At 42.9% G+C, this 16,082-nt stretch overlaps 1 protein-coding gene across 1 annotated transcript; it reads right to left on the bottom strand.

Annotated features, from left to right (window-relative positions):
* Positions 1-1,111: 1,111 nt before the first annotated feature.
* On the bottom strand, positions 1,112-15,594 carry LOC119167994 (uncharacterized). Its single transcript, XM_075884671.1, has 5 exons — positions 15,444-15,594; positions 10,155-10,291; positions 10,025-10,092; positions 6,714-6,800; positions 1,112-1,863 (listed from the first exon to the last, which is right to left on the bottom strand). The coding sequence occupies exons 1-5, from the start codon at positions 15,543-15,545 to the stop codon at positions 1,700-1,702; spliced, it is 558 nt and encodes a 185-aa protein (XP_075740786.1). The 5' UTR covers positions 15,546-15,594; the 3' UTR covers positions 1,112-1,699.
* Between the last annotated feature and the right edge of the window lie 488 nt (positions 15,595-16,082).

Genomic DNA, 16,082 nt, shown 5'->3' with positions numbered 1-16,082 from the left:
ATCTGTGAACTAAGCTCAGGTCATATGCCGAATATGCAACATTGAAGAGAACACAGACCACGTCGCCCTCCGCTGCAGAGCTGATTGGTGCATACGTCACGTAAAGGGCACCCCTTTCCCACCTGCAATTAGAGTTCGAGAGTATACCATGAAGGACAGTACAGTGGTGGCCTAAGCAATACTTTCCCCCAACTACTATACATGCAGCAGCACCTTTCAGAAGTTGTCTGTAGCACACGCAGGTAATAAAACAGTTCTGAGGTCACCGCCGTGCCGCCTTTGAAACCCCCTTCATATTTTTCTACCGCGGTTCTAATTCCTTCCAATATAATGAGCTACAGGTAGGGAGAGTAGAGAATCCACAATTTGTGCGCGTTTCGTCATTAGGGTATCTTAGACAAAACAGTTTAATGTTCTAGGTCTTGATGACCTATCTTGGTTTTACTGGCCCCACTGTATCACCATGCTTCGGCGACACAGGGGTGTTACTGTCTAAGGGGAGTTAAGCTGTACACATGAGCAAAGCACGCACTCTGAAAATTAAAAGTGTGGTTTGGAACTAATAAATCAATCTCAGCGATAAAACTAATCAAGGTATATCGTTTAATAGGTGGTCAGGAATACGAATACAGATGGCGGTCAATATATCCAGAAAATTCTCCTCCACTTCTTAAACTATAAAAAAGACAGTACACCCGATGACAGGTCTTTTTATGTAAACCCTTTATTTGGAGACAACAATACCAAACAATGCTACCACGTAGACATAGCCAAAAAACAGTTGAGCCGTAGTATTCAATTATGAATATTTTGCGAGCATATTCAACAAACTAGAGGAACTTCGATTACGGTTAAGAATGTCGTTTACGGATGTGGCCTGGGTGGTTTCATATTAGCATTGTTTGGTTAATGTTGACTGTTTGCGAGTCCAAAAATGGACAGAAAAAAATTGCGAGCACGAAAAACGTGGCCGAACAACCACATTTAAGGTGTTCTCGCTCACGCTGACATTAAGCGTGCAAGCACGGGCACGCGAGAGAGAAGACAAGACAGCATGAACTTGTCTCCGCATTTTTATGCCAAGGCATTTCACATGACAGGCCGCAACCAGTTCAGCTTAACTAAAATAATATCAAAGTTTATTTTTAATAGCGTTGTTACAGCATGAATGATATTCAGAAGAGGGTCCCGAGGTCAGGGAATCGTACCAAGAACCTCTGTGCAGTGTTATCAGATACAAACTGCGAAATATGCTCGAAAATGTCAAAATATTTAGGTAAACCAAAATAAAAAACACAGAAACGGGGGAAACGTTATGCAGATTAAGTTAGTAGATATAACTGTCTTTTTTTCATTTGTCAAATACTGAATTAAAGAAATACAAGTTGATTCTGACAATGACAACATGCAGGGAAAGCAACCATGACGAGAAACAACGCAATTAGGTAATGTTTTTATGTGATCACACAGGAAAAATAAAAAAGTGCTAAAGGAACACAGTACACGCTGTCATTACTTATTGGCTGGATAAATTAGCTCTAGGTGTTTTTTTTAAAGACAGTGAGAGATGACAATGTTTTGATAGGCTGAGAGAGAGAATTCCACATTCTTATAGCACACTGGTAATAAAACCATTTGTGATTATTTCTATATGCACAGAAACAACTGCTGGACTTTCACAGCGATCATGTTGTGGTTCTCACACCTTCGAATTTGCTGATTTTGCTAGTATACCTTGGCAACTTGGGTCATACAAAACTTGTCCATGGCTCTCAAACTTCTCGTATACGTAGATGCATTTAGGTTGTGGCGGCGATCGAATGTGAGAGTTCTTAACTCGAAGATCATACGTGACGTGTTTAGCTGTAAAAAAAATTGGGTCTTTGTCAATGTAATCACTCCCATTACTTTTATCATACAACACTTTTATGGCGCTTGGAATCAGTCAACTTGAGGTACATAGCGCTATATGCTTTCTGTTGGCATATTTGCTCTTGATTCAGCATATGCTGCATCTAATTGTACGTTACGTACTTCAGCTGCTGGAAGTATAAAATGATGATCCTGCTTGTGCGCCGTCAAGAACAAACTGTGCCACTACACGTTAACAAGGGTGCATTTACACAAAACGGTGATATAGCAGCCAAACAACAATATACAAAGTGCAAGAGGTCATACATCATTCTACCATTATTTCTACTTCACCTGTGCTATACAGAGGTATACAGGATACTGATTCTCATGACACTGAGGTTCTGCCACGCTATGTATGAGAGTACAGACGAGCAATTGAAGATCAGTTCAAAGCGGCGCCACTGAGGTCTCTGATTTATCACTTGAACTCTGCCTGTAATGCTGTAGAATGCAATTACAGGTGATATGGCTATTCAATATAACACTAATCGCTCTCCATACGCACCTACCAAACCATATTTATCTATCAACTTACGCTGACCAGATCTGCATCTGGACATCTGCGACAACTCGCCTGCAGTTATGAGCGAGAATACAGAGAGCTGCTACTGCAATTGCTTTGTATCTACGTAATCGAGACCTGGAAATTTCCTCCGCAAAGTGCGCTCTTCTGACATTTACGCGCAAACCCATGTCGAATTACAGAGTGTCAATTATTGACCAAATACACCATATAGTCAATCTCACAAATTTCTGGGTGTCATAGTCGACAGAGACATATCATGGAGCCCTCATTTGTCGTATTTGAAAAAGCGACTAACAGGCATATGCCATCTTTTCTAGTTTCTCGCTGGAAAGACTTGGGGAATGCAGCCTAATGCTATGTTACGACTGTACAGGAGCTTTTCCTTGGCTTTTTACGATACAGCCTGTCTGTATTATCAAACGCCAGCAAAAGAAGTCGACGCACGATACAAAGCGTTCAGGCACAGGCGCTTCGAATATGTCTAGGTCTGCCTCAGGGTGCCTCAACAGTGGCGACTATAGCTTTAGCCAAAGACCACCTCGTGCAGACCCATATTGAAATTAAAGCTTTGAGGACACACATAAGGCAAGTGGGCCGGACTCCCCATCACCATCTAGCCTCTCTACCAGCGCATAGACCTCATACTTCCTTTTGTCGAACATTAACCACACATGGTGACTCCCTACCAACTGGTTTTACGCCTGCGGCGAGACCTTCAATTCCTCAATGGTGCCTCAAACAGCCAGTGGTCAACCTGACAATACCAGGCATCCTGAAAATAACGAGATTTCTCAATACCAGCCCTCAAGCAGCTCGCCTTATTTTTGCTGTACGAGAAGTACCAAGACTGCACCCACGTCTACACCGATGGCTCCGTCCTGCCAGACAGCTCAACTGTGGTGGTCGTTATTCCAACGCACGCCACAACCATCAAATTCAGGACATATCATGCAACCACAACAACGGCAGCAGAGCTTGCAGCACTTCGCGCTGCGCTCCATTTCATTACCGACCAAAGCACGCAACGGTGGACAATTTTCTACGACTGCAAAGCGGCCCTGCAGTCAATTCTGTCAAATCTACGCCGTGGTCCACACGAGCAGTTGGTATTTGAAACAGCAGAAATGCTACACCATATAATAGAGAAAGGGCACCACGTTATATTTCAGTCGTTGCCAAGCCACTGTTGAATGATCGGTAACAAACGAGCTGATCAAGCTGTCCAATCAGCCCCTACAGAAGACAACAACCAGTCAATACCTCTCTCAAGAATGGACGCTGCTAGGAGGCTCCGCATGCTTGCCCGCCAACGCTCCATCGCTCTTTGGAATGAGCCTCTCTTTACGCATGCAAGATTACGATCCCTTGATCCAACGTTAAGCTTACAGCTTCAACGAAAATTCGACGAGGTGACGCTACTGCTCTGTGCAGACTATGGTTGGTAGTCACGTTTACCCGTGCGTACGCGTTCCGCATAGGGATGGTCGACACCGCTGACTGTGCATACTGCGGAGATGAAGAAACAATTCGACATATCCTGTGTGACTGCCCGGAATAGGACCTGGAAAGACAACACTTTTCTAATACACTAAACAGGTTAGATGAGCAGCCGCTGTCAGAAGAAAGTATACTGCGCCATCGTAATGACTCATCGTCACAGAAGAAAGCCGTGCAAGCGCTACTGAGCTTCTTGCGAACTACTGGCCTGTCGGAACGCCTCTGAGTGGACTGATTTTGTGTGTGCGTGTGTGTTGGTGTTTTTCTCTTTTTTTATTTTTTAACTCTCTCTTTCTGTTTCAACCCTCTATTCCCCAACACAATTGTAGAGTTGCATACCGGATACTAGCATCTGGTTTACCTTCCTGCTTTCCTTTTTTCTCGTTTCTCTCTCTAAAGGTGATATGCAATTTTATATATGAAAAATTACTCATAAAGAAATTATAAAAGTCTTCTTAAAATGTGCTGGTCCTCCTGTTATGTACGAAATTCTAAATTCAAAGGATTTACTCTGCAAGACTTGCAGTACCATGACATGGCCTGTGAAGCCTTCCAAGTATACTTTAATGCTGTGGTAAATTCGCCTAAATCTTGTTATGCGATTTTTTAACTGGAATTGAATATTTCCTTCAAGCGGTTGAGTGAAAAACATGAGTATACTAGGTAAAAAATATAAGCGTTCGCTTTCTGAATTAACGTCTAGAGAAAAGAAAAGAAACTTAATTAGGCTTGCGTAGCACTCTCCTAATTCCTGACATGTTTATACGCATACACGAAAATCATCCTATTGCAGATGGCCCCGCTATGGTGATCCAGTGGCTAGGGTACTCCTGACCCACAGGTCGCGGGATTGAATCCTGGCTGCGGCAGCTGCATTTTCAATAGAGGCGAAAGTGCTGTAGACCCGTCTTCTCACATATGGGTACAGATTAAAGAACCCCTGGTGGTCAAAATTAGTGGAGCCATCCACTACGGCATCTCTCATAATTGTGCATTTTGGGACGTTAAATACCACATAACAATTCCGCAATCAATGCTTCTGTAGATATTTATGGACGCTGTATCTTTTCCTTGCAAATTTGCACTATTTGCGTCAAGGGTAAATTCACTGAACATAAATCGACGCATTGGCTTGCCTTTTACAGTAACAAACAGCACCTCCTGATACTGTTATCATAATCGCATTTTTGACGATTGTCTAATTATTTTCAATGCAGTCGAAGTATGACCTTCAGCTATATCCTTGCTAATGAGCTCCTCGCTTATTCCGAGAAATGTTTCCCTGAATGCTACGGCATCACTGTTATTTTTTCTAGAACAAGGAACATAAACTGTGCGGTGATATTAGCCATAGCCAATATTCAATAAAGGCGGGCCTCATAAATGACGGCGGAATCACGTTTCACGCCGAGCTCCTGTTAAACTTCAACGGGCACCTCAATGCTCAAGGAACAACTTCGCTTTCTTTAGCATTTTATTCGGACAAATATCTACCTGGAAAGACCGTCATAAAAAAATACTTCATAATTGATAGCACAATGGTGGGACATAACCACTGACAATTCATTTACTCTTTTTCTGCAGCTGAAGCAGAGCACGTTTGTTGGTTCTTATCAGATATTGACTGCAACTAGCTTTCTATTTGCATTTTAGACTGATAAGCATTGCGTTCGTTGATGAAGAATGACAATCGCCTCATTTGATAGCTGATAATTCAGCACAGAGCAGCTTTCAGTAACGCTCTTCCGAGACACATGGGTTGTTGAAAATAAAAAGCAGCGTTGCATTAAAAGCCGCAACATTGTTGGACACTGTCGTTCATTAGGTAAGAGAGTATTCTTGAATAATAGAATGGTATTTTATGGTAGCAGTTATGCTCATGTGATAGACGCAGGAAAATGTTAGAGGATTCGTGGATCCATCAAGCGTAATGCGTCAGAGTCAATACGTCATGAGAAACTACGGAGATATGAACTCGCAGAGATTTCTCGTGCACGCGCAGTGTCAACTTCGCAAGAATGCAGACAGTGCAGTGGGAGGTAGTGAAGGTTTATCATCACACGACATGTCCGCTATGCGGCTGTACTTGGCGCGATTGAACTAACGATCACGCAAACGGCAAAAACTGACGATACGTGTCATCTCAAAACTTGAACGTCCTACTTAGGCGTAGTTGATGATTGAAATGTGAGCTTTAACGCCTCTAAACCACCATATGATCATGAGAGACACCGTACTAGAGGGCTCCGGAAGTTTTGACTACATGGGGTTCTTTAACGTGCACCCAAATCTGAGCACACGGGCCTACAGCATTTGCGCCTCCATCGAAAATGCAGCCGCCGCAGCCGGGATTCGATCCCGCGACTTGAGTATTAGCAGCCGAGTATACCTGAGTCACTAGACCACCGCGGTGGGGCTAGTTAAGCGTATATAGTGTAGCACGTAAAACGATTCTGTTCTGTCATAAGGATTCCTTGCGTAGAAGCATTTACGGAAATTCATAATTCGTACGAGAAGACACCTGAAACTGCGGCGCTGCATTTTTAATTAGAAGCCCTAAGTCACCGCACAATCTCTAGTGAAAGTGACATAAATATGCGGAACGCTATTTAGCTGTCAAAATTGTTTTCTATACATCTACAGTTTTAGGCCTCTAAAATATGGGATAAATAAAATTCGGATGGATTGCTTAGTTATGATGACGACATTGAGCCTAGAATCATTTTGGGGCAGCAGCTATCTTGTTGAGATATTGTGATAAAACACAGCAGCATACCGGCAACATCGGTTGTGACCATAATCACTGCACAGCTTCTATCACCGCTCACATAGAGCAGATCCTCTTGGAAGCGGACACCCTTGCCTGCAAATGAAACAATAGATAGTGCGTTATCAAAAGACAGTATGTAGAATATTTGCAACTTGTGGTAAACCTAGAAGAACAGGCCGGTTTTGTCAGTTAAAGTAGCTAAATATTTGAAGATGTATCCTGCGTATGCTATGGCGTAATTGATAGGAGAACTGCGGCTTTATACATGACTTACGAACCTTTTTTTGCGATAACGCTGGTGCACCCATCAACTTTAAACTAAACTGAGAGACATGTAATCTGCACGTGATCCTAAAACAAAAGCTTTAAACACTTACACAGCCCTATAGCATTCACACAAATGAAATCAAGGCGCCTGGTTATTCTGAAAATATACTGAGTTGTAATGTTACTGCTACGTCTGTCACATTTGCCCCATTGCGAAATTTCAATCTGTTGCCTTCGCTGCTTATATTGCAGAAACACAGCATAGTGTACAGACGCGAATGTACCAATGAGAGCCTATGTTTCGAATTCTTTATTCGTGACAGGTGTACAGTCGGTGGCAAGATTAATACGAATGCTCTGACGCGTGACCTGGACTGATTTGGCGCATTCCAGCCACAAAGTGTGGCAGCTTGGGCTAGTTGGTATGGCAAGACGATAGTTATAGCGCGAGAACAAAACGACGACACAGAGACAAGAAGGACACAAAAGACACGAGCGCTCGTGTTTTTCGTGTCCTTCTTGGCTTTGTGTCGTTGTTTTGTTCTCGCGCTATAACTACTATCCAGCAACAAAGCCCCAGTCATTGTTGCCCAGAAAATACTTTGGTATGCTTGAATTGTATGTGACATGCAAGAATAACGTGTTGCCAAGAGAATCCAGAGTTACACGACGCTAGTCAATCCGCCGCAGAGCTGATTGGTGCTTATGTAACGTAAAGGCCACCCCTTATATTTGCTATGAGAGTTCGAGAATATAACCCGGAGAACAGTATAGTGGTGGCCGAAGCAATATTTCTTTCCAACCACCGTACATGCAGCACCGCCCTTCAGAAGTTGCAGAACACGCTGCTTAGCATTTGCGTAAAGCTTGCTCACGACTGTATATAACTGATATCGCTCTTCAAAACAAAAAAAATATCGCAAAGTTTGACCAAATTTCCGAATTCTACAGAAATTCACACAATCTCTTTCAAATTCCTAAACGTGTGGAGAGTCACTAAATTGTCCCTGTTATTTTCTTGAGCATAACGCGAATTCCTTTTCAAGTTCAGCGTGCATTGGTCGACATAAATGGACGGAAGTGCATAGAAGTTTGTTTGGCAAATTGTTCCATGAATTTTCTGCTGTGGCATGACATAAAACGTGGTGCTCAGGATCGTAGAAGTACACGAACTTTTTGAGATGTCAGCGGGTACTGAATAGTGCGAGTTGGAAAGTGGCCGGGAGGGCCAGTCCCAACGAAACACGGATGATAGAAGAAAACGGGGACACAAACGCTGTCTGTTGAGAAAGAGACTTTTGCGCCAATAAAGAGCCCATACTGTCACTCCTCGGTGGTGAAGTCACTCACTGCGCTTGATGTGGAAGATATTGCGTTTGGCGTGATGAGATCGTGACAGCATTACGAGCCATCACCTGTCGCTGTAGCATGCTTGGCAACTGGCAGAATAGGTATATGCACAATAGTTTCACAGAGACGTTGTTTTATGCAATGATGTGGCTACTGGAGCTGTTGACGTCCAACAAATAGTGCATCGTTGAGTAACTGGATGTATTATGGCCGACAAATTAAAAAAGAAAGATTAGAAAGATTAAGCAAAGAGTAGTAGCAATTATTGTGATTAATGGCTCGGAAATATATTGCCACCTGGTCGTATTGGTCTCATAAATTTATCTTACGATTGGTGATGGCCTCTACAGCACATCAAGGGAGTGTTTATGGTAGTTTCAGCCGCTTCCACGGTTTGCAAGTGGTGACCCAGTTTTAAACATTGACGCTCATTTTGAACCAGTCAAAAAACGTCAGCTGTTGTGACATTCATTTATCACATCAAGACTCGCAGTACTGAACGTCTGAACAACCAGTAAATGGCTGTTCATGACCATGGCAGAAAGTTGATTGGTAAAGTTCTTTGTTAAGTCAGTTTGCGCATACAGTGCTCTTAGATCCCATCACCGCGCGCGATGCGAAGTCGCTCCCCAAGTGTAAGGAGCAATAGTTCCTTCATAGCACCCTTAAGTATTTGCATCAATTGGGTCTGTCTGAGGAGTAAAGAACATATGTGAAGACAGCATAGTGAGATGCACCTTAACTTTTTCTATAATAGCGTTCACATCAGTGGTCTTCGAATCATAGGGTTTAAGGCGTAAGTACTTTGGTAGAGAGATTTGCGTGTTTGTGATTGAAAGAAGACAATTTAAAGCTCACGTTATCGAAACTGAGCTTGTTCATATCGCCATCTGTTTAAGTAACAATACGCATAATAATGGATTGTACAATAACTAATGTCATCGAACAGCTTGCCTAGAGTGCCTACATTAAACAGCAAACTAATATCGCGCGCGTGCGCGCGTGCACACACACACACACACACGCGCGCGCGCGCGCACATGCAAGTTTGCTGTGTTTATATACAGACGCACAGATGCGGACACACACACACAGCTGTCTAGCACCAATGACACAGTGAAACACAGGTGCGGAAACACTGCAGTACGTATTGCAGTTTCGGCAAACGTCGTATGTGGACTGTAGAGTTACAATTCATGCAATAAACTTGGTTGCAAATATTACGCTACTATAAAAAAATGACCCCACCTCCCCGAAGGGAATCGTGAGGAAATGCGAATGCATTGCGTGATGTCCATAAAGGCGCTTCGCAGGTGAGAACGAAGCATTTGAAAAATGTTTTGTTTTTTCATTTACACCATGCAGCCACTAGCGCATTTAACCGCCGCGACGTTTTTCTGTAGCGAGAAGCCGGTATGCGTTTCCAGCTCTGGTAGCTAGCGTGGACTGTTAAAATAAGCGCGTGGGCCCGCAGCTGTTGCTGACAGCTGCCGGCGCCGTAGCGTGATATGGTGGGTGCTCCGGTTGCTAGGGACGCGCGCGCCCGCAGCTGTTGCTATGGTAAAGGCCGGTGGATGAATTTGGACGGACGTCTGACATATCCCGAGTAAGAAATGCATTAGCATTTAAAAACGAATGAATTCAACCAGATATAGGAAGTTAGATAATGGAAGTGAAGAGTAAAGACATTAGACACAGACCTTCAGGTTTAACGTCCATGTGTTTCCTTCGGTGCTCATAGAAGATTCCGTACAATATTCGAGACACCCTGTAAATGCAGAAGTTCATATTGATATTCACATTTTATCTCGCACACCTATAGAACCTTACTTATATTCCTTGTTGTAACACGATCGTGTGTAGATAATGAATTTCTGCTTAATTTCATTAACCTGGTCCACTAAACACCTTAGGTTGGTCTTTCCTGTAGTAGTGTGTGTCCATATTGGCTCGGATGTAGAAAAAAACTGCAACAGAAAAGCAGGTAACATGAAAACCACAGTCACGGAGTTTTGCGCTCTACAGGTGGCTCTACGGTGCGGTATTTTATAAGAATTATAATATGTGTGCCTAACCCGAAGTTCGTCTAAATTGAAGCTACTTGGTTGGTCGATTCTATGCAATGTGATAGCGTAGCTTGTGCAGCACATTAGCCTGCGCTAGCCAACTCCTGTTCGTATCGGAGTGAATTGAAGCACTAATCAAATTGATTTTACTTCATTCTGATTATAAAAGAGGTTGCCCCAATCATTGAAAGCAGAAGCTTTTGAATCCTTAGCAACCGCTTGCCTGCTGTTCACGATCTTTGCTGCAACACCTTCCGGGAAGCAACAATATGAAGTAGGAAGTTCAGAAAAAATGTATTTTATTGGACAAATTATGAGAATCACTACAGGACACAAAGTGGCTTTTTCACCATCTTAGTTGACAACATACTTTCATGAACGTCTTCTCCGCAACTTGTCCAGTGGTCAATACGGACTTGTTTATATAAAGATTGCCGACTTTCAATCCTGTATAATCTATGAATGGTCTCTTCATCAGGCCGCAATAGAACCACACACTTCGCCTCTTTCTTTTGAAGAATGATGTGTCCTATGGACGCAGTTTTCAATCCAGAGCATCTTTTTCTTTTGTACAATTTAACTCTGCAGCCATTGAGGGCTAATCATCCCGGAATATTGAGCTGTTCAGCTGGGTGACGTTAACTCTGGCCTTTTTTTTACAAGTCAGGATGAATTTACTTCAATATTTCACGCCTGTCATGCTTGAAAAATATGCGATGGTGATTGTCACCGATTATCTGAATCGTTTGGAAATAAAGCAAGCTTTTCCAACGATGGTGTGCCACCGACGCCACGCCTTTCCGCTTTTGCTGTGCTATTCCCGATGGTAGTGCTTCGTTTGAGCGCCATCAATCATGGAGTCTACCTGAATACTTCTGCACCTTTATGCGAGGAGTCCGGGGCGCCATGCGCTAACCTCGCTCACATTATCTGGCTGACTCCTACAACTTCGAACATCATAAAACCAACACCATTTACCCTACATTTGAAATTAACAAAGCCGCGAGGAATGTCAGGCTATGCTACCGAGCGAGTACCGAAGTGACAATCGCAGGGCAGTCCACATTGCCGGTGGCCCATGCAAGGCTCAATGTCTGGCCACTGTGTGAGGAGAAGGGGCTTCGGTGAGGCTTTTATAGTAATTGTGTGCGTGTCTTCATTGCTGCAAAACACGAAGTTTCGTCTACCCCTCTTTCTCTCTTTATGCCACCACCTTCACTCCAGAGATGCTGTTTTTCAACAAGAAAGTGTTTTATGCCGGGGTCAACCACGGCTGCTCGACGTATTTCTTTCATAAATATGACGTTTTAAAGTATTTACTAACAGATATTGTAAAGAAAAAAACAAGAAGCAAAACTTTCACAGCACAGCATCGAACCAGCGACTTCGAGCTACTTAGTGCATGAGGCTGACCCCCAAATCACCGTCTCCCTCGGAACGTGAACATGCACGATTGTATGGGACGTGCTGAGTGGCTAATTTTTGTGGGTATGAGAGAGTCGGATTTTAAATAAGCATCCCCAAAAAGATTCTCAGCACCATCGCGATAACAGAATAGCGAAGAACAGTGGTTTTAAATCTTTTGGTCTTTATATTGTGCGCAACGCTCCATATACGTCGCTTTTTCCGCCATATTTTGGTTGCAGAAATGTGTTATCAGATAAGGAAGGCGCTACTAGCTTTCATGGGTCGTTGGCATATGCTTATGCACAAGCACGCTATATTTACCAGAACAAGTATGGTCGTTGACTTCTGTAAACTTTACTGGCAATCTTTCACAGCTGTTCATGGTGATGCTGCGGCACTGAAAACAAAATGAACGAAAACATGCGCGACTTTTTTGTTGTCTTATACTGATTTGTTACGTTTTCAGATGGTACCAATCTTGAATGACACGAATAATTTTCGCAGCGCCGCGAAATTTGTACCACTGAGGCTTTACTGTATGTGACTGAGACTATGCAATGACTGTCGCCCCCTTCGGTTCATTGGACATTTATCTACTGCATGACTTCCATGTTGCCTTTCCTTCACCCCCTTCTTTACGCTATTGAAATTTGGCTTGCTCTTACGTGTCTGAAACTAATTTCTGCGACACAAAACCGGTCATCTTCAGCCGTGACAATCTGCTATCTTCCGCGACGATCTACCAAACTGTTCATAATCATTAGAGTGGAGATGTGAACTACAACCTTGCATACTTTGTGCGATATTTTTTTCATTTTGCGTCGTGAACCCCTGCCTAAAACTGATGCCCAACTAAGTGGTCAACATTGCCGTGTTTACCGCTAAGTGGCTGTAAATGTTGTGATAAGAAATATTCGGTCTTTCCAGGCATCTGATCCATCTGGTCCCCAATAAATGTACAGTGCGTTCACAGCCTCCCGCAGCAGTGTCTGTTTCTTTACCAATGAAGGATGTGAGTACTGCGAGCGAGCGCGGCTCCAGCGAAGACCAAAGGGACTGGTTGTCTTCTGCAGTGAGATAGCCTCATAGGGGTTTCAAAAAGGCGGGATGCGTCGTTTCTGTTGTAGCATCATACCCCGATCTTGCAGTCACGCTTCTCAACTTGCCAAGGATAAAAAAACACAGCATATCCGCGCAGTGAATGATGATGAGTGAGGTGAAGCGTCCATCAGCCCGTTCGTGCTTCCGTCCATCCGTCCGTTCATTAGTTCTTGCTTCCGTCCGTCCACGCGACCATCCGTGCGTCTATTCATGCGTTCGTCCGTCAGTCCGTCCATCCTACTGTATGTCTGTCTGTACGTTCATCCGTCAGTACGTCCGCGCGTTTATCCACCCGTTGGTTCGTGCGTTTCTCTAGTGAACACTCCAAGTACCGCCATCTCCCATCTCGCATCCTCTGTGGCACATACCCGCTCTAGAGCGGGTATGTGCCAATGTTGGCCGCGTACTACTACATACATACACGGGATGGACAGACCCACGTTTTATGGAGCTTCGCCCCTAAAAAGGACTCACACCTTTTATACCTGTTGTGCTCTGATCACTCAGGTTTGCTGAAAAGACTGACAGCACAACTGTCACTTCGCTTGGGTGCACGCTTGAGTGCAACAGGTCTTACTTCGTATTACCCCTTCAGGCGCAAATAACAAAGCACAGCCTGCAAATGCGTCCAATTCGCATATTATGATTCCAAGGTTTTCAGTATTTCAAGAAAAAAATGAAGGAATGCGTTCTTTTGTGTTAGTTTCTGCATACTATGTGACTAGACATAATTAAATATCTATCTTGTAAATATTCAGCTTCAATACTTGTATAAAAAATCTAGGAATAATAAAAAATTAAGCCGAAAATGCATGAACAGTTTATTTTTCATTGCATCCATTTAGATCAAAGAAAAAGAAGTCTTCTTGTTGGTCCTCCAAATTCCAGATTTCACACCTTTCTTTATTAGAGAATTTTTAGCCGTAATACTAGCCCTTCGAAAACTGCCAACATCAATGAATTCCGCCATAATAATATCAGACTCCGTGTTGGTCTGCAGTGCACTCGCGGCATCCGGTGATTCAAAAACATTAGGCGAATTCAACTCCCTAGTACCGAATCTTTTAATCCAGGTGCGATTAGTATGGGTGCCGGGGCATAGAGGCATAACTTCAAATGAAACAGCTGACTCACTAGCGAAAGCGGCGTTAGACAGACCAGCTATCAATATTACCCCTACAACAGCCTTTATAGTAGCTTCTAGATTTCGGAGACAAATGGTGATGCGAGAATTCTCTACACGATCTTTCAAAAATTCCCCGGATTTCAACCATCTATTGACACTCTGGAAAACTTCCTCATGTCAAAACTGATGCCTGGAAGTTTTAATCAGTTGATTACGCTGTAGTATTCATTAAATTTTTATTCGTTTAGAGCAGGCCTAACTCTCTCTCCACTTGGTTCATTTTGTGGAGAAGAGGAAACTGTAAAGCGCTGTTTCATCTCTTGTAGAAAGTTTTCAACATTAAAAGGTATCACTAGAAATACCATAACGAATCTTTGGCTTAGCTTTGACAACGTCAAATTTACTATCCTTAGGTGCACATACCGTAAGGCACGGCACCGGGAAAGTGTGCGCGGCCGTGCAAGAATTCATTGTACAGTCAAAAAGATTTACTTAAAAAGCTCAATACCAAAAGATTTTCAGTTAATCCATGTAGGATATTAAAAACTTTTCTTCGATATCAATAAATAATTGCTCAGTTGGTAGGAACTAATTCATCAAAATAATTTACAAAAACATATTTCTCAAAAAATATAAAAAAACATTTCTGGCAATTTTCTTTTCACCTGTATTTAACTATATACATTCGTTTTTTTGTGGTAAGCTACCCGATTCTTGGCCAATCCCCCAGGGTGGGTGTGAGCCATGTGTTTAGGATCTACATCTACATCTACATCTACTCCACTCATTGACCAGGAAACATGGTAGTGTCTTCAACAAGTGATGCTCTGCATCAATATGCAGCACAAACAGGTTTACTGACCGTCATTTATCAACTTGAGAAGTCTGTACGAACGATGAATGTGCAGATTGTGTTTGAAGAAACACGCGGTGCTTCGTGCCCCTCCAAAGTTTGTGTACAATTGTACACATTGTATCTGAAGGGGATACCAATCCAATTTGCTGCTACCGCATTCGCTGCTGCGCGCTTCCTGTGCAGCTGCCCCGGAAACCGGTAAGGGAACTTACAAGCATATGGATGCTCAAGCCCTGTCATTGCGACTGACAGGACATGGTAAACAAAAAGGGGCTGCGGCAATGCACACACCAGTACCGGTTCAGCATGCTTATCTAGCTCTAGAAGTGGCACGACACAGCGCCATTGATTAGCACATGAACCAACCTGCCTTATTGTAATATCTGCCATTTGAGGGGGCATGCAAGTCCACAGCTCCTTTCATGAGATAAATGGTAACTGAGCTCATCACTACAGAGCACAAGTATCAAGGAAAAGTATTTTGGGAACAAACGAGCACTCTTGAATTGGAAAAAAAAGGGGAGTGCCTTAAAATTCTCGAAATTTCAAGAAAGCAAACATACCTCTTTTATGCTGCATGTCCACTTTCTATGGGGCCAATTATTACCGTCTAACACAACCCAACAACCTGTATAAATAATTATTTTAAGAGCCAGCTTCAGCATCACCTTGGTCGAAGTACTGTTGGTTACGAGTATGTTTTGGACGCATAATAAAGACACCTGAATGCGCAAAGTATAGGCTATTTTAAGTACAACATGCTCGGGTGTTGCTGATAATGTTCACAGATGTCTACAGCAGCTGTTCTTGAAATTGCATTTGTTGCTTGGCGTTTCAGAAGCGATCCTTTTTATGCGTTTAACTACTCGGGCTACATGAACTTCTCATACGAAGTACGAAAGTTGTCCCTTTCGTACTTCGTAAAGATACTGAACTGCATTGGAATTAAGCAGAATGACGTAATGACAGCAAATGTCCTTTATATTTCCTTAATATCTCCATTTCATCGCTGTGCGGTGATTACCAGTAGCCGGCTTTCAAAATTTTTGAAGTAGTTTTAACTTATTCAGAGGAAGAACTTGCAATTGGCCATTCCACTTGACTGCTTACGTCCACTGATTAAAAAAAAATCATTTCTAAGTTCCATAATTACGGCCATTCATAACGTTTACACGCATCTTAATATGCAAAATACCACCGTA

Source organism: Rhipicephalus microplus, unplaced genomic scaffold (genome assembly GCF_043290135.1).
Source record: "Rhipicephalus microplus isolate Deutch F79 unplaced genomic scaffold, USDA_Rmic scaffold_42, whole genome shotgun sequence".
NCBI classification, from domain to species: Eukaryota; Metazoa; Arthropoda; class Arachnida; order Ixodida; family Ixodidae; genus Rhipicephalus; species Rhipicephalus microplus.
This window is presented reverse-complemented; position numbering and strand designations above follow the sequence as displayed.